The following is a 23,576-nucleotide window of genomic DNA, read 5'->3' as shown; positions in this document are numbered from 1 at the left end:
GGGGGGGGGGGGGGCACCTCTACACGTGTACACTTTGCGGTCTTCTCTCGGGTTTTGTTGCGGTGAAGCATCGATGGCTTGGTATCAGCATGGTGTGTGTGCAAGTAAAATGACGAGACGCTGTGATGATCGAATCTGATCTGCGTCTGCTGGTGCCGATGACAACCCACCCATCCCATGGTCCGTTTCAGAGCAAGCAAGAAGGAAGGATCAATGTCGGTTTCCGTGATATTCATGACCAAAAAAGGTGTCTTTGTCCTGCTGAACACACGTCAAACGCATAATGTCGTGAACTCTAACGAAAATATGACTCGTCGATTTTCTTTTTCTTTTCTTTTTTTTCTTCTCATTTCTGCGAAATCAATGTTTCGTCTATTTCGGTAACTTGTATGCGGGGATGTTGCTGGTATGCGCATTGTTCTGGATGGTTTCCTCTTCTCGGGGACAAGTTTCATCCTGTCTCCCGGCAGACATGGGCACCACGCGCACAAAACGTGACAAGGTAGTGTAGGAAAACGGGAAACCGACCGAACACATGTTCCCCCAACAAAAAAAAAAACGAACGAACTGTGAGTTACCGGTGACGTGGTCAGCGTGTTCCGTTGGTTATGGTAGACGCCACTCTCACCGCGCTTCGACTTTTCATGTATGGACCGTCATGTCGGAACCGAGCTAGCCTGGAAAAGCACGATACCACCACCGACCGGTTTCGGACTTGTCCGGCTAACGTTTAAACTGGAGATTTCCTAGTGTACACACTACGGGGATAAATAGTGGAAGCGAGCGAGTGAGGAACCGAGGATATTTTGAGGCTTCCGCTTCAGTTTTGCAGGTAAAGAAAGGGAAATTGGGGAGTGGAGGGTTGCTTGGCGCTCGCCTAGATAAAAAAGAGAGTTGGCAGGGCATTATTACCAGGTAACGCTCGTCCATCCGCTAAACTCGAAACAGTCCACTGTCCACGAGGAGCTCGCCCAGGACGCCAGGTGGGTGTGGGTGTGGTGGTGGTGGTGGTGAGCCCAGCCCAGCAGCCCAGGCAGCCTGAGGCGAATGCCCAGACTGGCGCTTTTTTTATTTTTTTTATTTTAGTTTCCCACGCGATGGCCACGCTCTGTCGGCGGGCACTTTTCTGGGCGTCACACATTTTGCGCAGGGCAACCGCATCTCATCACACTGCCCGCCTGGCATCCTGCCATGGACCTGACATGGTTTCACGCAGGACGCAGGGGCTGGTTGCCTAAAATGTAGGAGCTTGTGATCATGATGTTGCGTTGCTTGCGATGCGACTGTCGGTGTCAGTTTCAGTTTCCCCAGATTGAGATCTTGGAAATTTGGAATGTTGGCGGAATATTCCATTTCACTTTTTCTGTCTTTTACGTACTTGCAGATGACAGCGGACAACTAAAATATTCACCACGAGAAAGAAAGCGTGGGAGAAGCAAGGAGCAGTAAAATCATATGGAAGCCTGCAGTCAATCGGTGGATCTGTATCTCTCTCGCTGTCTCTCCCCCCCCCCTCTTTCTCCAACAGCGAGGCTCTACACTAGAGGTCATAGAAAAGGCAAAAGGGGGAGGATTGACATGTCAACTTCAGTCTCTTCAAACACCACAAGACATAGATACCTGGTACATATCAAAATAGGGGCATTTTGGAGTTTACCCTATTATCACCAATCACAATCGCCATTTTCTCAGAACCTCGGAATCTCGCAAAGACACACAATATCAAAGACCATCCCCTCATATGGTTGGCGGGCGCTGAATGGTGTTTATCTCGGGAGTGGATCTCCCATCTGTACCGTTTGCCCGTCTGGCTGGGATGGGGCGTGTAAAACATGGCCCTGGACAGTGGTGGGCATTGGCCACTAATCTGGCGCATGTCAGGGTACCCACGGAGGCTGCCTTTTGCGCGGGCCACCACTGGTCACTGATCATTTTAGCTGTTAGAGGTGGTCCCCACCACCCACCTGCACAACAACCCAAGGACATGCGACCAGGGCACCACCACTCACTAGAGGTACTACCTACCTACCACCACTGCACCACCACGGACCGCTTTCCGTTGTTGTCGTGTCAATTGTCTCTTTTCTTTCCGTCCGTTGCCGCCCCCGTCCGTCCAGTCTTCCTTGGTGTCCCCGGCTACTTACTGCGTGGACTCCAGTCATCGGGCCATCCACACGCATTGGCATTGCATCCTGTCGCCGCCGCTGTCCAACCCACATGCTTCCGTTTCGTGGTCGACGGTCTTCGTTGTCGGTCTCTTCAGCTTAGGTCGGTACAGTACTATGAACAAAGCACACCAAAAGCAAACATAATTTCGACCCGTCGTCACCCCAACCCAGCACTCTCCCCCTCGCAATTGACAACGGGGTCACCTCAGATCTCCCCCATTGCGGCACTAAAAAAGCGACGGGGACCTCGATCCATCCCTCCACTAAAACGAAAGATAGACTACTATCGCTGCTCTTCATTCCGGCCTAAACCCCCCCGTTTCCCGAGACTCGTTCCAAGACCTGGCTGGTTGAGCCTGGAGCTTCTTCCGCTTGTCCCCGCTTCCTCCAAAGTCCTCGCTCGTGTCTTTCAGTAGTCTGCTAGTGCTCACCATTCTCCGGCTCTGTCCTTTTCATCTTTCACGTCCACGAAACTCCAAGAAACTCGAGTCGAATCGACCACAACAGCAACAACGACGACGACGACCACACCACCACCAGCTGCCGTCCACCACACTCAATCGAGTTTCGCAAGTTTCACATCCTCGCTCGCCAATCGCTTCTCACCGCATTCCGCCATCGATACCAAATAACATTTGTTAGTCGCATACGATAGGCCCCAAGATCCAGGGTCCAGATTTCGTGTGTGTTCACGAAGCGCGCAAAGTCAACCGCCACCTCAGACAAATAGACAACCGTACCCGCCAGTCCACCGCGGTGGTCTCGACCAACGGTCATCCTCAACTTTCGATCCGACCTCGCCATTCGCTGCGGCCAGTCCGTACCGTGCGTGACGTAGACAAACAGAAAAGAGGATTTCAGCCAGCACACTCCACACACACAGATTGCGTGTTCAGGAACGAAGAGACGGAATATCGCCGCTTCGAACCCGAAAGAATAAAGAGTCCAACCTCGGGCCGTCTGCCGTTCCAAAACTACTTCGTGCGCTGCTGGACTCGACTAGTGCCAAGACCTGAAACCCGAATAATCATTAATCTTGGGTTCCCACTTGGCGACTTGTGACAGACCCACCAAGCCAAGCACAGCACCAGGCACACGCAACACTTCCAACTACCAGCAGCCCTCTCAGCTGTCCCCGGCATGGACTGTGTCGCCTGAATATCCTGTTCGATTTTTTATATACTTTGAAAAGAAGGGTACCTAGTCAGCCGCGTTTGTCATCGCATCTAGAGCAGCTGTCGGCAGGGCGGGATGGGAAACAGCCAGGGAAAGCCCGTCGATCTTGACGGCGAAGGTAAGACGATTTTCTCCCTTGGGCTGAAATGACCAGATGATGTCAGGTTGCAATGCTGACTGAACCTATGTCGCAGTGAACCTGAACCACTTCCGTCTCCTGCGAGTAGTCGGTCGAGGTGCCTTTGGCAAGGTGCGCATTGTCGAGCGAAAAGATACCGGTCTGACATTCGCCCTAAAATACATTAGAAAAGATGAAGGTAGGTCTTGTACGACTTTTCGAGTATCCCACGGCACAATGGCTGACCCTCCCTAGTTGTACGGTCCGAAAGTGTTAGAAATATCATTCGAGAACGGCGAATGCTCGAACATGTCAACCACCCCTTTATCTGCAACTTGCGATACAGCTTTCAGGATATCGAGTACATGTATGTTGCCACCAAGCTCGACATTGGCGGAAAAATCAGCTGACAGTGGACCAGGTACTTGGTTGTTGACCTCATGAGCGGCGGTGATTTACGTTTCCACATCTCGAGAAAGACCTTTACCGAAGCGGCGGTAAGGTTTTGGATTGCAGAGCTCGGCTGTGCCTTGCGCTACATCCACGGGCAAAACATCATCCACAGAGACGTCAAGCCCGACAACGTGCTTCTCGATGCTGATGGCCATGTACATTTGACTGACTTTGTGAGTTCCAAACCCTGGGCCCCTATCTTTGTGTAACCACGCTAATAATATACGCTCTCAGAATGTTGCTTCGGACATTGTGCCGGGAAGGACATTAACGAGCAAGTCCGGTACCTTGGCATACCTTGCCCCAGAAGTCTATGCTGGCAAGGGCTACGATGTCCGTGCTGATTGGTGGTCGTTGGGTGTTTTGTTCTACGAGTGCATCTATAACAAGGTACGTACCCTCAGAGTTCGGGGAATGGCAGACTACATTGTCTTGCTGCGCCATCTCACTTGACAAGACAAGCCATGCTGACCGACTCTACCATCAGAGGCCATTCGAGGGCAACTCCGAACAGTCACTCAGCCAGACTATCCAAGCCGCCAACCCCAGATTCCCGGTAACACAGCCTCCAGTCCAGTTGAGCTGTATGTACGCCATAAAGGACGCTTTGGAGTTCAACCCCGATAAGCGTCTGGGTCACACCTGGGAGAGCTTCATTTACCACGAGTTCTTCTCTGGTATCGACTTTGACGCCCTAGAGAGGAAGCAAGTAGAGCCCGTATTCGTCCCGTCATCAGAGAAGACAAACTTTGATGCCACATACGATTTGGAGGAACTTCTACTGGAAGAAGCACCACTAGAAGCTCGTGCAAGAAGGCAGAAGCCGCGCGAGAAGCTAAAGGATGACGCCACAGAGAAGGAGATCCGTGAAGAGGAACTCTACCGGATGATTGAGACCGACTTTAGTCCCTTCGATTACACATTAGCTGCCTACAAGAAGTATGTCCGACATTCTTTGCACTACGATCACCATGCTAACAAACCCCAGAATTACCGAAGGACAAGCCGAGACACCCGACGGCCAGCCTACCCCCGTGACAGACGAAAACGCCCGCCCGGCACAAGCCCTTACAACAGACGAAGCGACACAGATGACCTCGCACGCGCATTCGCACTCACAAGCGGTGCAAACCCACCACCCCAACGGCAGCCACTCCTCCTTCCAACACTCTAACGCCCCCAACGGGCAAGTGGCTCACAACCCAAACATACCCGAGCGAAGCAACTCGATGCCCAAAAGCTCTGAACGAAACGTTCCTGAGAGAAGCAACTCGATGCCAAAGAACACCGAACGAAACGTCCCCGAACGAAGCAACTCGATTCCCAAGAACCCCGAACGAAGCAATTCGATTCAAAGCGCCCACTCACATTCCCATGGCTACAACGCCTACGACTCGCAACGGGCCGCCGTCGGTCCCCGACCTACCAGTTCGCACCGCCCAGGCCGCAGCGGCGGCGTCCCGGCTAGCCGTCCTCCACCATTACCTCCTTACCCGCAGTCATACACCACCCCGGTTCGTCAGGGGCGGGGCAACGGATCGTCGTCGTTGATGGTGGGGAGTCCGACGGGGGGTGTGCAGGTAACACTGGATGGCGGGGGTAGCTGGAGCGATTTGGCCAGGCAAGATGCCACACTGCCGACGGATGCGGCGGCTGCACTCGGTGGGGGCGCTGGTGGGAAAGACAGTGGAGGTGGAGGCATTTTTGGATTGTTTAGAGGAAAGAAGGGGAGAGGGAGCAGTCCCAAACCGAAAGAGAGGGGAGTGCTGGGTAAGGAAGGGGCTAGGGTTGTTGTTGGTTAAATAAATGGGGGGGGGTAGAGAAGAGACGAATGAAAAATGAAGGAGGAGGATATCACGGCCATATATAACGAAACTACACTACAAGGGAGGACCTCCAACAACAACAAGAAGAAGACTAGGAGGATATCTCAGGGGTATCATTGGGTGCATACATCATCGTCTTTCCACATTTGTCCATGTCATACATATCATCATCATGATCATCATCCATCAGCGCCATGTTGAAGGGAGTTGGCTCATTGGGAAGAGTTGGTTCACGGGCGCAAACGGGAGGGTGGGGTTGGTGTTGGTTGGGGGGTTTTTAGAAATGAGGCATCAGAGAAAGCCGTCACAAATGTTTTGTCGAAACAAGGTATAATCGAATCCATAAAAGATACTGGAATTTTGTTTTGAGCTGCTCTGTTCTTTTTCTTTTAATCTGTGTTGAAGATTTATGCTGTGGTAATTGTGTTTGGATTTTACTTATCCGTTTAGGTACTTTGTTTTTTTTTGCGTTGTCTTGGTTCGTTGTTTGCAAGATCTCCTCTTTCTCGATACCCACCCACCTAGATAAAGAATAATGTTATTGAAATACTCTCGATATCTAGGTTTCTTGTATAAGTACGGTTAGTTCTCAACTGGGACCCCTCGAGGGGCAACTCGCCGTCGGAATTCTTTATCTTCACATTTTGTGATTGATCTGTCTTGACTCTTCTTGACCTACATCCGCTAGTCACAGAGGTACTTTGTATCAACTGCCCCTGGGTATCGTACCCGTGAGGTGTCGAGTAGGAAGAGTGTACAAGTGACTCGTGCTTTATTTGGCATAAGGGTTTAGTTATAAATCTATCTTAGTTCACTAGTCTAGGTGGTCGGCACTGACCCGACCGACTAACCTCAAGTTTGGATGAACCATGCGCCCATGCGACCATGCGGTCTGCCAATTGACAACATGAACCGTGATAATAACCCGCCAATGAGAACAACACCGCAAAGCTATCCCAAAGCGAAAGACCGAGCGACGGGAGGCATAGCGTGGAAGGCCGTACCTACCTACCTACCTACCCTCCTACCGTGCCAAAAGTGGACCAGATCTTCAATACATACTTTATGGCTTTGCTCGCTTCGATGCGTGGCTTTCCTTGCTTCCCTTTCGTGGTGGGCTTGTGTGACACTTGAGTTGTGTGACACCAGCGATCAGCACGTTATCGATGTGTGTTTGGGCAAATGAGGGGGACGGTGAGCACATGCAATGGACCAGACTAGACCAGCCTTGATGATTATGCTGGTGTAGTGTATTTCTGGTATGTCGTGTGCTGTCGGATTGTCAGGTACCGGCGGGAAGAGGCTGGCACCGAGAAGTGGAAGGCTGGTAGCCTGGGTTGAAGTGTTCGGCATGATGGTGATAGAGGTAGTGATAGTGATGGCTCGTGGTTGAGGGTCCGATGTCTGGTTTGCAGAAAGGTGCCTCCCTGGAAAGAACGGAAACGTGCCAGTGACGATGACAATGACAGCGACAGTGAGTGATGTGACACTGCCCAGTTAACTGTCCCGCAGTGGTGGTCTGGTGGAGGCTACTTGAGGCTTTGTTTATGCTGACAGCGCTGTCTTTTGAGGCTTTCTGATCTCATTACAGGTACGCTCACTCAGCTCAACAAGCATTCCCCATCACGAATCACATATGACCGTTGGTTCACCGTCATCTCGACACTTTTGGTGTACATAAAATCTTCAAGTCAAATGCGGAAAGGATGGAACAACCTAACCAAGCCCTGGAAACAAGGTTTGACTCGCCTGTATGTAAGAAACCGCTAGCGGCCTTCTAGCGTGCGGGGAGAGAGAGTGAGAATGGGTGACATTGGATGAATGGAGGGGCTTGAAGGGGTTGAGGTTGCCTGGGGTGGGGATCAATGCCAAGCAACAAAAGTGTGGCTTTTACAATGGACGTTGACGAAACGTGAATTCTGCAGGATTAAGGACGGGAACTATGAGGCGAAGGGGTGTTGGGAGGAAAGAAGGCTGGGTTGTGACATGAGTTGGGACAAGACTCTAGGTTGAAGAGACAGAACAGAGTGTAGGTAAAGAGAAGGAACTCAGCGTGAGGAAAAAACTGTAGTAAGACGAGGCTCGAGACTCTTCAAAAACGAACCTCAATCCTCACTTATCACATATCTCAACCTGCTCGTTTATTGACGTCGCACCAGCTGAACAAAGTCAATCCCACCTCACTCTTCCCTCGCCAACCCACCTCTGTCTTTCCTCCTTCTGCTTAACAGGAACAGAACATCCTCCAAACCTGAAATGAACGAACCAATAACGACTTCAATCCAAAAAAAAAGCCGACAACATGCGTCCGTCCCGGATCAGAGCCACAGGGGCTGAGGATAGCTCGATACAGGCGTGCACAGTACATAACACCAGCTAAAAGACAAAAAGAAACAGACAAAGAGACAAGAACTGAAAAGAGGCTGAGCCGTCTGCCGGGCATCCGTCTACAACATGGATCAACAACTTGACACTACAGTACGACCCTGATCATGGTCTGCATGTTGATGCCCCCCATATACCCCTGTCACAGCCACCCTCCAGTCGACCACCTCTCAAAGCTCATTGGGTGTCACGATGCGCCATCGAGTGTTGGAAAATCGCCTCCTGGATCCCTCATCTGGACAAGAGCCGAGACAAGGACTGGTCTGACTGGACAAGATGCCAGGTCAATCCCACGCTATCAGCCTGCCTAGGCTTGGTAGTGTATGTACTCTAGCTAAAATTCTCGGTGGTACGAAAAGGGTATACAGCTTGCAAACTGGAAGCTGGGGCTGAAGCCCAAAGCCCAATAGCTTCGTAAGCGTAGCATGGATGGATGGATGGTTCTGTTCCATTTTTGGTAGGTAGATAGATGGGTTACAAGCCATTCACATAAAAGATCCCATGGTTCCAGCTCTCTCTCTCAGTCTCATCGAGAGTTTGATGCTGGTCGTCTATGTCTGGTTTCATACAACTCTCGGGCCGTTGTTGAGCACCCCGTTCAACCTCCATCATCATGCTACCTCTCACCACCCTCTCCCTATATGTATCCCTGCTTTCACCAGCAGCAGCAGGAGTCTTGGCATCACCAAACCTACCCATCAAACTCCCAATCTCACCCGCCCAAGGACACCGTTCAAGTCCTTCACTCACATCCCGCAGCAGCAACGGCAATGGCTTCGTCCGCGCCTCCGTCCACGCCGCCCACGGCGCTCCTCCCAAGCTTCGACGGAGACAGGAAGACGAAGGGCTGAAGAACCAGAACCTAGGCACGACTTATACCATTGACATTGACATCGGGACGCCTCCGCAGACTGTGACGCTCATCTTGGACACGGGGTCGCCGGATCTGTGGGTGAACCCGCAATGTGAGACTTCGGGCCAGGAGAAGTACTGCAACAGTTTTCGGCAGTTTGACTACACCAAGAGCAAGACGATTCAGGATACAGGGGCAGCGGATATTTTGAAATATGGTAAAGGGAATGTGACGATTGAGTATGTGACTGATGATGTGATTATCGGGTGTACGTACCTTTCGTCCCCCCCCCCCCCTTTTTTTTTTGTTGTTGTTTTCAGTGCCAGTAAGCTAACAACCACCAACAGCCGCCAAAATCAAATCCCAAATCCTCGGTATCGGCTTCGAATCCATCGACATCCCCCTTGGGATCCTCGGCCTCTCCCCTTCCGTTTCCCCCGACGGCCAATCTCCCTATCCCTACCTGCTCGACTCCATGGCCTCTCAGGGCATCATCTCCTCGCGCGCCTTTTCGCTCGATCTGCGCAGCATCGACAACCCTTCGGGCGCCATCATCTTCGGCGGCGTCGACCTCGGCAAGTTCTCCGGCAGCCTCGCCAAACTGCCCATGCTCGATCCCTCCCAGACTCCCTCGGGCGTCGACCGCTACTGGATCGTTTTGTCAGGCGTAGGCATGACGTACCCCGACGGAGAGGAAGTCGAGTCCGAAGAGATTGGCGTCCCTGTTTTTCTGGACTCAGGTGGCACGTTGTCTCGGCTGCCGGAAACGATCTTTCAAGCTATTGGCGATAGTTTCCCTGGCAGTCAGTATGATACCGAGTCAGGGTTTTATATCGTTGATTGCGCGGTGGCGGAACAAGCTGGCTCGGTTGATTTCATTTTTGGATCGTCTACATCAGCTAAAAAGATTCGGGTTCCTTATGGTGATTTCATCTGGGAAGTGCAAACGGGGGTGTGTGTGGTGGGGGTCCTGCCGACGGATGACGAGCCCGTGTTTGGGGATTCGTTCCTGAGAGCGGCGTATGTGGTGTTTGATCAGGATAATCGAAACTTGCATCTGGCGCAGGCGGCGAATTGCGGAGAGCAAATCGTGGAGATTGGAAGTGGGCAGGATGCGGTGCTGTCTAGCACGGGCAAGTGTAAGGATGGTTCTGCGGGATCGACGAAGACGGCTGGGGGTGGGGGACTGGATGTTACGGCTACGAGGGCGCCGACGAGGACGGCGGGGGGGAGTGGGCCGGCGGTAACGAACTCGGATTTTGGACCGGGACCGGCGGGGACGAGGGTTAGTACGGGAGGGATTGGGTTGCCGACGGGGACTGGTGGGGGAGGAGGTTCGGGGGATGGAAATGGGAATGATGATGATGATAGTGCGGCGAGTGGGTTGGATGTTGGGGTTACGGCTGCGGCGGTGTTGGCTGGGTTGAATATGTTGGCTGTTTGGTTGCTATGATGACGCGATGTAGATAGATGATGTTTTGATTTAAGTATGGGTATTTGAGGATCGTGATTAAGCATGTTGGCGTTGGAATATACCGATATACACCGTCGATCAGTAATACTGGACGTATGCCGATGATCGAGGAGACCATGCGATACACTTCCTTGTTACTGAGCAGTAATAGGAATCGAACATAACCAGACTTTCGCTATGGAAAGTGAGAGTGAAGAGATGTGGAATGATGGATTGAGAGTGAAGAAGCAACCAGCTGTTTTCCTGCGTTGGAGGCAGAAAGACTGGGGAACTCTTCAAGTCGAAGTCTTCTCAACTTCACCTCCTTCTCCCACGCAGCTTCGACTTTCCCATAACCACGATATCAACACAAGGACTGCGACGCATCTGAGCGAAAAGTATGATGATTCGAAGGTGGAGTTGAATATGGTGGGGACGGTTAGGGTTGCCGATAAAGAGGCGAAGAGGGTGGAAATGGGAAAGGTAGGAGTTGGAAGGGTTTTAATGTTGAAGGTCATGATACCCACAAATAGACGCTTGTGAATAATGAAACATGGGTAAACTCGCTGGGTTTGCCTCGGACTGAGCGTTCAGCAAAAGAATCGGCAGTATGAAGAAAATGTGGTAAAGACATATTTCGAGCTAGCCAACCTGTGAACAACCAGCACTTGTCAGAGTCACCTGCTGTTGCATGAATGATTGATGTGCTGATGTTGAACAAAACTCGCAACGCTTAATTGGTATTCTTGAAACATCCATAACCAGAACACCATACTTGAACCAAACAACAAAACATTTCGAGAAACCGGAACTCCAAACCCCTTTGACCCGTTGCATCCACCTGGAACCAAAATCGGACAACCAAGCACTTACTTACGCCTTTCTCTTCTTCGCCTTCTTCGTTCCGCCACTTGACGAACTGCCCTTGCCCAACCCAGCTTGTATCCTCTGAAACTCCGCCTCATCAATTTCCGGTGGCTCCTCCGCCTTCCTCTTGCTTCCCTTCCCCTTCGGCTTAGCTCCATACTTCTCAGCGAGCTTATCAAACATATCCCCCCTACTCTGCTGTCTCGCCAAGATCAACGCAGCCAGGGCACCTTCACCATCGTCCTTCTTGCCTTTACCTCCCTTAGCCCCCGCCTTTCCCTTTGTCGCCGTCTTCGCATCTCCAGCTTTGGAACCCATAAGCTTATCATAAACTCCCAACTCCTTGGCAAGTTCCTCCGCCTCTTTAGCCTCGCCCCTCGCAGCCTTTACTCGCGCCGCCCGCTTCTTCTTCGTCTCCTTGGTATAACTCGGATAAGCCTCCACCTCCCCCTTCTCTATCGCTTCATTAATCCAAGTCCTAAACCGCTCATCATCTTCCAGAACGTCGGAGAGCATCACGGTCTCGTATACCCCGTCCATGTCACCCTCGAAATCGGTGTAAGCGGCCAGGACATCTGCTCGTTCCTCGTCGGAGTTTTTGTACGACTTGGCAAAGGCTTCGATGGTATCGGGGGAGATGGAATCGGCGAAACAGGACTTGTAGTATTCGGCCCAGTTGAAACCGTCATCGGAAGCGAGGGTTTCGGAGGTGGAGCCTGTGGTGTCGTAGAGTTGGCGGCGGGTGGGAGAGGAAAGGATGGCGTAGGCGAGGGCGATTTGTTGGAATTTGGCGGTGGCGGAGTCCTTTTGTTCGGCTGGAACTTTGTCTACATAAATGGAGATGGGGTTAGCATAGTGGTATGAGGAAGCAATAGTGGAAAGAAGGATGAGGGAAGATGCTGGTGGGAGAAGAGGAGGGGTGAGGACTGGAGGAGAAGAGGCAAAAGGGAATTGGGAATGGAGATGGAAAAGGGAAATGGAAACATACCAGGATGGTTCTTCAACGCAGACTTCCGATACGCAGTCTTGATCTGGTCGGCTGTCGCATCGCGCTCGAGACCAAGGACCTCATAAGGGTCGATGGTGGGGGGTTCTTCGACGTCGGAGAGGTCATGTTCGTCGTGGTCATCTTCGCCGGAGTCGGAAGGCGGTTTCGCGGCTTTTTTGCTGGGACGTGGCATTTTGACCTGAAAATGTACAACCAGGTTTCGAAAATACGCGGATATTCTAATTCTGACGATGCGATGCGATCGATTGTTCAGTTGGTGATTTAGAATAATCACTGCTTCTGGGGAGACGCGACGACGCGGCTTATCTTATCGGTTGAACAGGGGTCCGTGAATGTGGGGGTGGGGTCTGTGATGTCGTTGTGAATGACAGACTGGACCGACAGCTGTCAGCGGCAACGACGGGCCGGTGGAAGTCCCCGAGGTGTTGGCAGTTCGGCGCTGCCAATTGTCCTCTCTCTTCCCTCGTCATCAACCAACAGCAAGTCTCAAGATGGCGTCCTCAATCCAACCAGGAGACCACAAGGAATTCATGCGCCTGGCCCTCTCCTTGGCCCAAAAGTCGCCTCCAAAACCTACCAACTACCGGGTGGGAGCCGTCGTCGTGGATGTCCCCTCCAACACCATTCTGGCGACCGGGTACACCTTGGAACTAGAAGGCAACACGCATGCCGAACAATGTTGTTTCATGAAACTGGCCCATCAGCATGGTGTCCCCGAGGAGAAGCTGGGTGAGGTCCTGCCCTCAGACTTGGCTCTCTACACCACTGTTGAGCCGTGCTCCAAGCGCTTGAGCGGGAACTTGCCATGTGTGGAGAGGGTGCTGAGGCTGGCTGGATGTATCAAGACGGTCTATGTTGGGATTCTGGAACCTGAAAAATTTGTTCAGGAAAACACGGGGAGGAAGTCTCTGAAGGACGCCGGCATCGAGGTTGTTCATGTCGAGGGAATGGAAAAGGAGATTTTGGACGTTGCTACAGCTGGGCACGTCAAGGAGTGAACAACACCAAGAAGACGAACATCAACCCATGATTTTCAATCTATCGCTACATCGCTAGCTTTTGGCTAGAACTTGGGTCCCTCGAGAATAGGCTTGGCCTCCTCAGTCCTCCACCAGCTTTTCTCACCACCAGGATACTCGAACCGATCCATGCTGTCCGCCTTCATCTCCACGGAATACCCAGGCTCGGTGGGGGTCTGATAGTACCCATCCTTGATGACCGACGGATACAAAAAGTGCTCATGAAGATGATCCACATACTCCAACACCGACTTCTTCCCGCTCACCACCACATAGTCGATCGTGCTCAAGTGCTGCGTATACTCAGGCAACCCAACACCGCCCGAATGCGGCACGATCGGCACGCCATACTTCTTCGCAATCAGCAACACCGCCAACACCTCATTGACGCCTCCCATCCGGCACGCATCAATCTGGCACACATCAATCGCCCCGCTCATCAACAGCTGCTTGAACACCACCCTGTTCTGACACATCTCGCCCGTAGCCACCCCAATCCCATACTCCTTCAGCGCCTCCCTGATCGCCTTGTGACCCAAAATATCATCCGGGCTCGTCGGCTCCTCAATGAACCACGGCTTAAACTCCTTCAGCTCCTTCATGTACTCAATCGCCTCCGGCACGCTCCAGACCTGGTTTGCATCCACCATCAGGACATTCCCCTTATCATACCCAATCACCTCCCTCGCGATCCCCAGCCGTCTCTTATCCTGCTCAACACTACCGCCCACCTTGAGCTTGAAATGCTTGTACCCCTTCTCCATCGTCTCCCTTAACAACGCCCTCATCTTATCCTCCCCGTACCCCAACCACCCCGCACTCGTCGTATACGCCGGCACGGCCCTATTCGCCTCCGCGTCTTTGATTCTTTCGGTCTTGGTCTTTTCAGTCTCCTTCAACATCTCCACTGCCTCTTCAGGAGTGATGGCGTCCGTGATGTACCGAAAATCAATACACCGTACAAACTCGTCGGGCGACATTTCGGAGACGATCCGCCACACGGGTTTGCCCAGCACTTTGGCCCATAGGTCCCAGAGGGCGTTGACGACGGCGCCCAAGGCGAGGTGGATCACGCCCTTTTCTGGGCCGATCCAGCGCAGTTGCGAGTCGTTGACGAGGTGGCGCCAGGTTTGGCCCCAGTTGGACACGAGAGAGGAGAGGGTGCGGCCGCGGATGCGGTCGGCGACGTGGTTGATGGCGGAGCAGACGATGTCGTTGCCGCGGCCGATGGTGAAGGTCTGTCAAAGAGATTGTGTTAGTTTATATGATTTTTTTATTCCTTTTCTTGAAAAGGGGAAAACATTGGGAACAACGGGAAGAGAAAGGACGAACCATGCCATGTCCGGTATACTTGGAATCAGTCTGGAGAATGCAGTAAGCGGCCGAGTAGTCGCCTGCGGCGTTCATGGCGTCGGAACCCGTCTTGTCGAGAGAGGTGGGGAAGCGGACATCGCGGGTGGTCCAGCCCGTTATTGTGATTTCTTGGTCGGACATGTTGACTGTCTTTCCAAGGTATGTATGAAATGGCCTCAATAGGTTGTGGTATGGTGGTGGTGAGAGATGCAAGACAGAAGCAGCTTTGTTTCACGACGACGACAACGACGACATTGAGGAATTGGGGGACAAGATGTATTTCAGTCTACAGAACAATAATTCCCCCGAACCAGCGAAATACTTTCTCGGTCTCGGTTCATCATTCGCGAGGCCCAAAAGCTGCCCATCGTGGGTCATCTTCACTACACTAAAGGCCGTTGGAGACTGGGGTAAACTGGGGGAAAACTGGGGAAGAGGGGACACTTGTGAGGGGTATGGTGGGGTTACCCTCGGGGATGTCTGTTAGTGCAAGACTTCTTTTACCCAATGTCAACTCGCTTTGTGTCCAGTACTCGGCTAAACTGATATTGTCGCCAATTGAGCCTTCTGATTGATGGATAAATACTGGACAGAGCTCCTCCAAGTGGGGGTCACTGGTGGTAGGTTGAACCATTCCCATCATCTTTCTTCCTTCAGCTTCTTGGGAAGAAGCTATCAAGGGTCGCAAAGTCACCAGACATTGAAGATATCGCAGGCATCGCGTCCGAAATAGGATTCTTCCGGCAGGTCCAACTTGGGGCAATGCTGCCTCTAACTCAATCAAGAGTATTTTGGGAGGAAAAAATGTGCTCCCATCTCGAGTCATTGATGAGTAGAGGTAAGTTAGGTATGTGAGTTGAGTCGAACGAGTCAAGACTTACACAATACACGTGAATATCGTCATTCTCAGGAACGGCGCCATGCAACTGGCGATTATCTGCGAACACTTGGTCAGTGACCGCGTTCGGATCGTCCAGGGGCACGATACGACAGGCTGTCAAAGCGGATGAGGTACGACATCTGTTTACACGAGTGAGATGAGTCTGTGCAAAAGACCAAATTGGTACAGTACCTCTAGGCTTCGGTCTCATCAATCCAAACTTTAATTTGCCATCACGAGCAACAATTAACAAACCCAACTTTGAATCTTGCTTCGAATGACGGGACCCAAACTCCGGACAGTCTAGGTGTAGAAGATAGTAAATTTGATGCCTTGATTTTCATGTGCCTAAGGATAATAGACTTGCAACTGAGCTCACAAGTCAAAACTCAGGTCGATCTGCTGTGATCTGTTGGAAAATGTTCGCCGCTTTACTAGGTCACGGTTGCTTGATCGTCATGGAAGATTTCTAGAAACCTTGTGTTGTTGGATCGTCTGCTCACAGCCTCGTTTTGCATCATATGAAAGGGCAGCGTGGTACAGCCGAGGAGCTAGTGGTACTACAGAAAACTAAAGTTCTACACATCAATGCTGGTTTGTTTGTTAGCGCGGGACACGCCCCACATCCTTCCACAGGGGGGTGATGCGGTTAGAAAGGTCTATTCGTGCGATTTGATTGGCCGAAATCGCTAAATTTCAACGTTAGAACGAGTTGACAGAAGGGATTCACACACACGCACACAAACCTCTTATTCTAGCTTAAAACTACTAGAATCACCAATCAATTACAATTCTCACTTTATTACCTTCTATAATCGGTATAATTATAAGGCATTTACTCTTTGTCGTTCCCCCCGTTCAAGACCCTTGTAAGTAGGTACCAAGCTAACGAACAAACCAGGGGTGATGTGTACTATGATTATGTGTATCATTTCCCGTACAGATTGGCACCTGGGAAGTGAAGACATTGCCACCTCCAGAGATCGCCCAATTCACGAGGTGCCCTTTTCTTTTTTATATATCCATACCGTTGCTGGGATATAACTTTTAAACATGGTTTTCCGGAGTGGCAATGAATTACCTTCATTTGGTACAAGTAATAGCCCAGTTGGTCGTCAGCCCATCGCTGTTTCTTGTAGAGCCTAGCCTCCCTCCAAGCTGGCACGTTACATGCCAGCAGAGGTGGAGGCTCTGGTCTCACAATTCTTATTTCTATGATATCTCAGACAGTTACGCATCTACCCCAAGGTACCAGACTTCAACGCCTCAAACAATGTCTCTGAGCAGTTCCAAGAATCTGGGGGAAGCCTCGCAACATGACCTCATTGGACAGTCATGGACAGGCACATATGTTGGGGTTAGGGTTGACACCGTCGAGATGCACTAACAATTACCAGCAACTTGGACCTTTTCTTTTTGTGGCCGAGAAACCGTTGATGAGCACACAGCTCCACATTCAACCTCGCCCCGTCGGTGTCGTCAATCGAGATGGCCGTTACGATGAAGGCTCTCCCTGCTTTTTTTACACAGTAATTACCTCCGTTCCTGCATAAGTGGAATCGATACACGTGTACGGATCATCGATCAACTACACTACCGCAAGGACCGAACCGTGAAAAGCGTCAGAAAGCTTGGATGATCACGGGGACTTGGTGGAGATCATCGAGGAACGCTTTCAAGGGTTGTTCCAGAATCAGCATCTTTTTGCGTTCTAGACTTCGACTTTACACTGGAAGCCCAGAATGGTTGAATGATTCAATGTCCAATGACAATGCGTCACTTCCCCGGACCTTTTTCCCTGACCACCCTCTTCAGGGTGCCAGCCCTGTGAGCTGAGTGAAGCCAAATCCGGTTTTGGCATGGGGGTGGGAATACGCCATAGGTCCCCCATCCACTATCAAACGAGTGACATGATGGGCGTTCCAACGTCGTCATATTTTCCAAAATCCAGCCCTCGTGATGAAGCTTCACATTCAATATGAAGTGCCCTTATTATTATTACCCCAGCGGTGTTGCACCCATTATCTCTTCTCATGTTGACTGACCATCACCAGAAGTCCTCTCTCTGTCTGATCGTCAAATCACCACCATACAACTCACACCATGCCAGCAATGGAACGAACAAGAGAGGCCTTCCACTTCCTGACCTGCACCAACAAGAAGGTGCCCAAAGTGAGGAGCAAACTTCGGAAACCTGTCTCGAGGCAGAAACGCAAAGATGATTCGAGGAGGGTGGTATCGGACACTCACGGCAAGAGCAAGTCCTCAAAACACCGCAACACCACTGCCGACATCAGCATTACCATCACAGCAGCACCCCCACATCTGCCTCCCGTGACAGTCTCACCGGAATTCAAAGGGCGAGAATGGTTGGAATACCCATGGTCATCTTTTCCGCGGGTACAACCGGGACCTGAAGATCTCCCCGGGCCACTTCCACCCGCCGGAATCATTCCGGAGTTCTCCCACCTTGCCGTCAGCGATGCAGACCGCAGTGGTTTCTTGTCCCCGGCGTCTCAAGTCTCACCAAAACGGCGCGCAAAAACACCCATCTTATTCATCGGCCAGCTGGAAAGTGCAAACATTCCTCGACCACGAAACGCCCTAGCAAACGAGGGGCGTTTCAGCGCCTCGCTACTCGCCGAAGAATATCGGGCCCTCCTCGATTCCCCCAGCTCCTCCCTCTTGGCCCCCACTTGGTCAGACCCAACTCTTATTGCCCGGGAGAGGCTGAGGAGAAAGAAAGCCAGCTCGTCACTACGAGAAGAGCAGTCACAACCAGCCATTCCGCGTAGAGGTAGCATAGCCCCTCTCAATTATCACACTGGGAACGTCAACAGCCAGAACGTCCCCCCTCAAGTATCCCTCTTTGCCCATGTGCACCCACCACCGACTGCTCCCAACAGTCAAAGTCTGCAACCAGAACCATCCCTCCGATCAGACGCCGACACCCTGGTAGCTATCGACGAAGAAGGCATTGACTTCAAGCCAGAATTTGCTCCTCCTCCTCCTCCTCGGCCCCCCTCATTCTCACACTCAATCTCCGACTATTCCCTCCCCCCGTCCACGTCCTCCTCGTCCACGTCCTCATCTACGCCCACGTCTGCATCCACCCCCACCTTCACATTTACGTCCCCGTCGACTACATCCACGCCCACACCCATGTCTACGTCCGCGTGCACGTCCAGGTCTACATCCAGGTCCACGCCCGCGTCAAGATCTACGTCTACCTCTACCTCTACGCCCACGTTTCCGGCCACATCCACATCCACAACCACGTCCAGGACCTCGCCGACTCCCCCGCCCATAGTCCAAAAAGACTTGTCCCTCCAAATCTGCCTCGACCTCCTCACCAGGGACCTCTCATCGCACTTGATGCCAGGGTTAAGACGCAGACAGAACCGACACGCGACTAAAGGGACAGAAAATAAACTGTCGACGGAAACGGCGGCGTTGCAGGTGTGGGTGATGATTGAGGGGTATGAGAAGTTGAAGGAGGAGCTGTTGATGCGGGAGCGGCAGCGGCAGCAGCAGCTGGAGCAGGAAGGAGAAGAGAAAGATGGGGAGGACTCGAAAAAGGATAGGAAGACGGTCAAGACCATGTTGGAGACGTGGTTGAGTGCTTTGTATAGGATTTATGATGAGTTGAGTGTCGAGGCTTTTGAGGGGAGGGGGGAGAATGGTGAGGAGAATGGTGAGGGGAGTGATGAGGGGAGTGAGAGTAGTTTTTCGGGGGATTATGGGGATAGGGGGTATGGGTCGGAGTAGGATGGGTGAAGAAAAGGCAGAGGATGCCCTTGGGAAGTAATGGTACCTGTTGGAATTATGAATAATTGTGTTTTGTTTGGGGATTCAGGTGAGTGGTCTGGAGGTTATGGATATGGATGGACATGAATTGGATATGACTATACCCTGGAAAGATATATAGGATGCAATGGCTGGGTTGGAAGTTTTGGAGTTTAGCTTTTGATTGTTTAGATGTACTGTTCTACAAGATAGCAGATAATAGGTAGATGGACAATACATTTGATATATGTTCATATCATGTTCATTCATGTACTTTACGTGGTTGAGTTATGCGACCGTTGTACATCTTTCAAATGATCCACATTGGTAAAAAGACCATCAGGGGAAAGGTCGTCTTCGATCCCAAAGAAGGCTTCGGTCCTCTCCATCATCACGGCAATACTACCGGACTCTCGCCTTGGCAACCGTTCTGTATTGTGTTAATCTCAACGCTTGTGATGATCATCATAAAGATCTGTGAAGTAAGGATTGGCTACCATTCACTGTCGCCCGGAGCTTCCCGAGAGGATATGGTGATCACTGAAGGCTTTGTTTACATTCGTGGACAATTTCACTGACGTCATTGAGTCTTTTCTGACGTACTGTAAATAAGCGAACATAACACTGTACAGTAACACTGTCCCCGCATCGTACTCATCAGGCAATTCCAGGCTTCCCCGGATCTTGGCACATTCAACCTCCTGTTCATCATCCTCGATTTGAATTCGCGATACCTTCGTCGCGTGTAATTCCGATCTTAGGTAGTAAAAACAAAATGGACGACGACTTTGACGACGCCGAGCTCCTCCAAGCTCTCGCCGCCTCCGAAGCAGCAGCAGCCAGACAACAACCCCAACGCCCACCAGCACCACCAGGTCGCGGCATTGTCCAACCCACTCCCCAACGCCTTGACAAACCACCACCCTCCAACTCCTCCTCCTCTTCCACTGGCCCGCGAATAGTCCAACCCACCCCACAAGCCCTCCCCGGCGCCCGCTCCTCCTCGGGCTCCTCCATCCTCGTCTCCCCGCGCCAAAAAGGCAACCCCGTGCTCGCCTCCATCAAGTCCACCGCGTGGGAATACTCCGACATCCCCGCCGACTACGTACTAGGCACCACCACCTGCGCCCTTTTCCTGTCTCTCAAATACCACCGTCTGCACCCAGAATACATCTACACGCGCATCCGCCTGCTGCAGCAAAACCGGTACAACCTGCGCATCCTGCTCACGCTCGTCGACATCCCCAACCACGAGGAGCCCCTGCGCGAGCTCTCCAAGACGTCCCTCGTCAACAACGTGACGGTCATCTTGTGCTGGTCGGCGCAGGAGGCGGCGCGCTACTTGGAGCTGTACAAGTCGTACGAGCACGCGAGCGCGAGCGCGATCAGAGGCCAGCAAAAGACGACGTACGCGGAGCAAATGGTGGAGTTTGTGACGGTGCCGAGGAGCGTGAATAAGACGGATGCGATTGCGCTGGTGAGTACGTTTGGGAGCTTGCGGAATGCGATCAATGTGGCGACGGAGGCGAATGGGGAGGAGCGGTTGGGGAACGTGCAGGGGTGGGGAGAGAAGAAGGTGAGGAGTTGGAGGAGGGCGGTGGAGGGGAGTTTTAGGGTTCGGAAGGCAGCGGCGCAGGGACGGAAGAAGGCTGCGACGGGTTCCGGTTCCGGGTCAGGAGGGACACAGTCACGGACGATGCAGACACAGACACAGACACAGACACGGCAGAAGGAAACTGGATCATCACTGGACAGGAGGGCTGGCGATACCGGGCACGGGCACGGGCCGAGGGAGGATGAGTACGATGGGATGGAGGCTGTTATGGCTGCTGAGGAGGCGGGGTCGACGGTGGCTGCGGGCTCGAGTTCTACCAACAACAACACTCCAGCTTCTCGGAGACAAGAGGAGGAACTGGGCGGTGGGATTGCTGCTGCGTTGGCCAAACTGAGGCAGGGAGGTTGAGGAAGTGTTGAACCCTTCGGACACGTTGTCTGGCGGATTAAAACACGCCTGTCCTACGATGAACACGTGGAGATATCGAAGAAATGTCTCAACTCAACGGGATGTTTCGCTCATGTCTTGACAGACACGACGAACACCACAGCTTACCCCTCACAAGAAACGTGCGGTGGTAGTTACCTTGTGGCTCGCTGCAGGTTCCTGGACCACAAGAACATGTTCGTCTTAACACAACATCCGCGCGTGGCCAAGGATGAACAAACAGATGATAGACAACATCCTCCGTGCACGGGAATACCAGAAGCCCGTGGTTGTACGACGACCACAACCCGACACTCCTTCTAGAGTATCTAGGCATTGATGCCGAGCCACAAGTCCCAAGACTCAGTTTATTCCAGGTCCATGTTGGGACCCTTTGAAACCAAACCAGACGAATGACCACATCACGTCCAAATTACCTACCCAGACAATAACTACTACGAATGTACAACCGTTGGAATTACTGTCATGCATCCCATTTGCATCAACAACCTGCAGTTTGGATTGCTACCTACCTATCGTTGGAGCAGGAACAAAACGATACACGGCATCTCGTATGTGTTGTACTATACATATGCGATGGAACTATAGACGGGTCGGATGCCTTGACTTGTCTTGGAGCAATACAACACACACCACCTCGGACCTTTTTCCATCGTGATTTCACGTCACAGTCTCGTCTCGAGGAAAAAAACAGGACGGAATCGGGTGGCTTTCTGACCCTGTATATGTCTAATAACAACCAAAAAAAAAAATTGATTTTGGCTCGGTTCGTTCAGTTCCAATATTTGTTACACATGCAGCAGTCATTATTGTGAGTTTTGTCAATTCTAATTGTTCGAAACAACAATCAAGAAAAACACAAAAAATCCGCAGTCGATTCTCGGCAATAGATTTATTTAACATCACCACACTCCCGGTCCCTCTGTCGCCGTCTCGGTCCTCTCCCAGAGTCGTTCCCCATCTGCTTTACTGTAATTGGAAGGAAAAGGTTAGTTACCGCGTTTGTTTTGTGTCTTGTGATCCCCCGAGAAAGAGAGAGAGAGATGCAAGCAAAGGAAGGAAGGAAGGAACCAAGGCCATCTTCTAGTACCTTTTGGCAACCAGGGCACGGCGCGCCAGGGGTCGTGTAAGGGAAACCACAGCTGTGGCAGGGATTGACTGCGCCGGACATGATGTTGTTGGTAGGTTTGGGTTGGCGGTTGAGATTTGGTAAGTGATGTCTGAATTTGACACGGTCACTGCGTGGTTGTGATGAAAGTTTTTGGTGTCGTGGGGTGAAAAAAAAAAAAAAAAAGGAAAGAAAGAAGAGCAGACGAAACGTTTTTCTTTTTCGTGAGGTATTTATACTATTCTATTTTTCTCTTTTTTTTTCCCCCTCGGTATCTCCATCATGAGAGGGGGGAAGAAGGAAGGGGGGGCAGCTGAAGTCTGCGGGACTTCTAGTTGCCTCACTAGTCTACAATAAGGTATGTAGTCCCTTATTTCCAACAATCTCTTACCCTACTAAAATGTAATACAGCTTTCGAGAGATGGAGGAGGATCAACGAGACTAACGAACTGCATCATGCGGCTGAATTCAGATTTTCGTCGTCGTTTCAACATACGTAGAGGTAGTGTATAGCCGTTCGGACATAGCACGAGAAAAAAAAAGGAACAAATGCTGCAGTGGCCTTTTATAACTCCGGGAAAATCCACCGAGCTGAATGAGACTCATCCACCATTCCCGGTCCATTTCCCCGCCAAAACACCCCGTAGCGTGTACCAAGTATGCACATCACTTCTTAGCTTGTGTAGATCTTTCTCCAACCTTGGAGGGCGGATGCAGGTTTTCGGTCTCCTGGCCATTGACACGAGCGTTGGTGTACCTGTAGTGCTACACTACCGAGACTACCATACCTACTTAGTATTTGAGAGGAGGTGAGAGAGGCACGGGACAATGTCCGTTGACGCTTCAATCCCAAGTTATTTACACCTTTTTACACCTTTGTAGAGATAAACCAACCTTCTCGATTCCTCAAATGAAGAGGTAGTCGAAATCCCATCTGATCCAGAACCCCCATCAAACCTCGACGAACAAGTCTAAAAAACCGGCCGCAAATCCTGCCTGTAGGATACTGCATAGTGGTACAGAATGCATTGCATATGTTGGTTGTCCTGCATACAACACGACGATGTATGTAGAGGTACATGGTATGCGGTGTATGTATTCAGTGACAGGAAAGACCGAC

General features: G+C 51.5%; 7 protein-coding genes across 7 annotated transcripts; 5 read left to right on the top strand and 2 right to left on the bottom strand.

The window, feature by feature from the left end:
* Positions 1–3,712: 3,712 nt before the first annotated feature.
* Positions 3,713–5,883, top strand: NEUTE1DRAFT_124360 (uncharacterized protein; the record flags this gene model as incomplete). The annotated part of the gene is made up of 5 exons (XM_009855687.1): positions 3,713–3,829; positions 3,884–4,088; positions 4,150–4,305; positions 4,403–4,854; positions 4,904–5,883. The coding sequence occupies 5 exons, from the start codon at positions 3,762–3,764 to the stop codon at positions 5,715–5,717; spliced, it is 1,695 nt and encodes a 564-aa protein (XP_009853989.1).
* Positions 5,884–8,733: 2,850 nt separating this feature from the next.
* NEUTE1DRAFT_68286 (uncharacterized protein) lies at positions 8,734–10,533 on the top strand (the record flags this gene model as incomplete). The annotated part of the gene is made up of 2 exons (XM_009855686.1): positions 8,734–9,247; positions 9,327–10,533. 2 exons carry the CDS (start codon positions 8,740–8,742, stop codon positions 10,430–10,432), a joined length of 1,614 nt encoding a protein of 537 aa, XP_009853988.1.
* An 823-nt stretch (positions 10,534–11,356) lies between these two features.
* Positions 11,357–12,417, bottom strand: NEUTE1DRAFT_15881 (uncharacterized protein; the record flags this gene model as incomplete). The annotated part of the gene is made up of 2 exons (XM_009855484.1): positions 11,357–12,126; positions 12,288–12,417. Coding segments are annotated over 2 exons (900 nt in total), but the record flags the coding sequence as incomplete, so codon positions are not given.
* A 382-nt stretch (positions 12,418–12,799) lies between these two features.
* NEUTE1DRAFT_103478 (uncharacterized protein) lies at positions 12,800–13,306 on the top strand (the record flags this gene model as incomplete). Its single annotated transcript, XM_009855685.1, has 1 exon — positions 12,800–13,306. The coding sequence occupies one exon, from the start codon at positions 12,800–12,802 to the stop codon at positions 13,304–13,306; it is 507 nt and encodes a 168-aa protein (XP_009853987.1).
* A 15-nt stretch (positions 13,307–13,321) lies between these two features.
* On the bottom strand, positions 13,322–14,999 carry NEUTE1DRAFT_131658 (uncharacterized protein; the record flags this gene model as incomplete). Its single annotated transcript, XM_009855684.1, has 2 exons — positions 13,322–14,565; positions 14,660–14,999. The coding sequence occupies 2 exons, from the start codon at positions 14,819–14,821 to the stop codon at positions 13,372–13,374; spliced, it is 1,356 nt and encodes a 451-aa protein (XP_009853986.1).
* A 2,664-nt stretch (positions 15,000–17,663) lies between these two features.
* NEUTE1DRAFT_124356 (uncharacterized protein) lies at positions 17,664–19,328 on the top strand (the record flags this gene model as incomplete). Its single annotated transcript, XM_009855683.1, has 1 exon — positions 17,664–19,328. The coding sequence occupies one exon, from the start codon at positions 17,664–17,666 to the stop codon at positions 19,326–19,328; it is 1,665 nt and encodes a 554-aa protein (XP_009853985.1).
* A 764-nt stretch (positions 19,329–20,092) lies between these two features.
* Positions 20,093–21,021, top strand: NEUTE1DRAFT_68281 (uncharacterized protein; the record flags this gene model as incomplete). Its single annotated transcript, XM_009855682.1, has 1 exon — positions 20,093–21,021. A coding segment is annotated over one exon (900 nt), but the record flags the coding sequence as incomplete, so codon positions are not given.
* Positions 21,022–23,576: the final 2,555 nt, after the last annotated feature.

This window comes from Neurospora tetrasperma (genome assembly GCF_000213175.1).
Source record: "Neurospora tetrasperma FGSC 2508 unplaced genomic scaffold NEUTE1scaffold_6, whole genome shotgun sequence".
Lineage (NCBI taxonomy): Eukaryota > Fungi > Ascomycota > Sordariomycetes > Sordariales > Sordariaceae > Neurospora > Neurospora tetrasperma.
The sequence above is the reverse complement of the archived record's forward strand: the minus strand, read 5'-3'. Positions and strand labels throughout refer to the sequence as shown.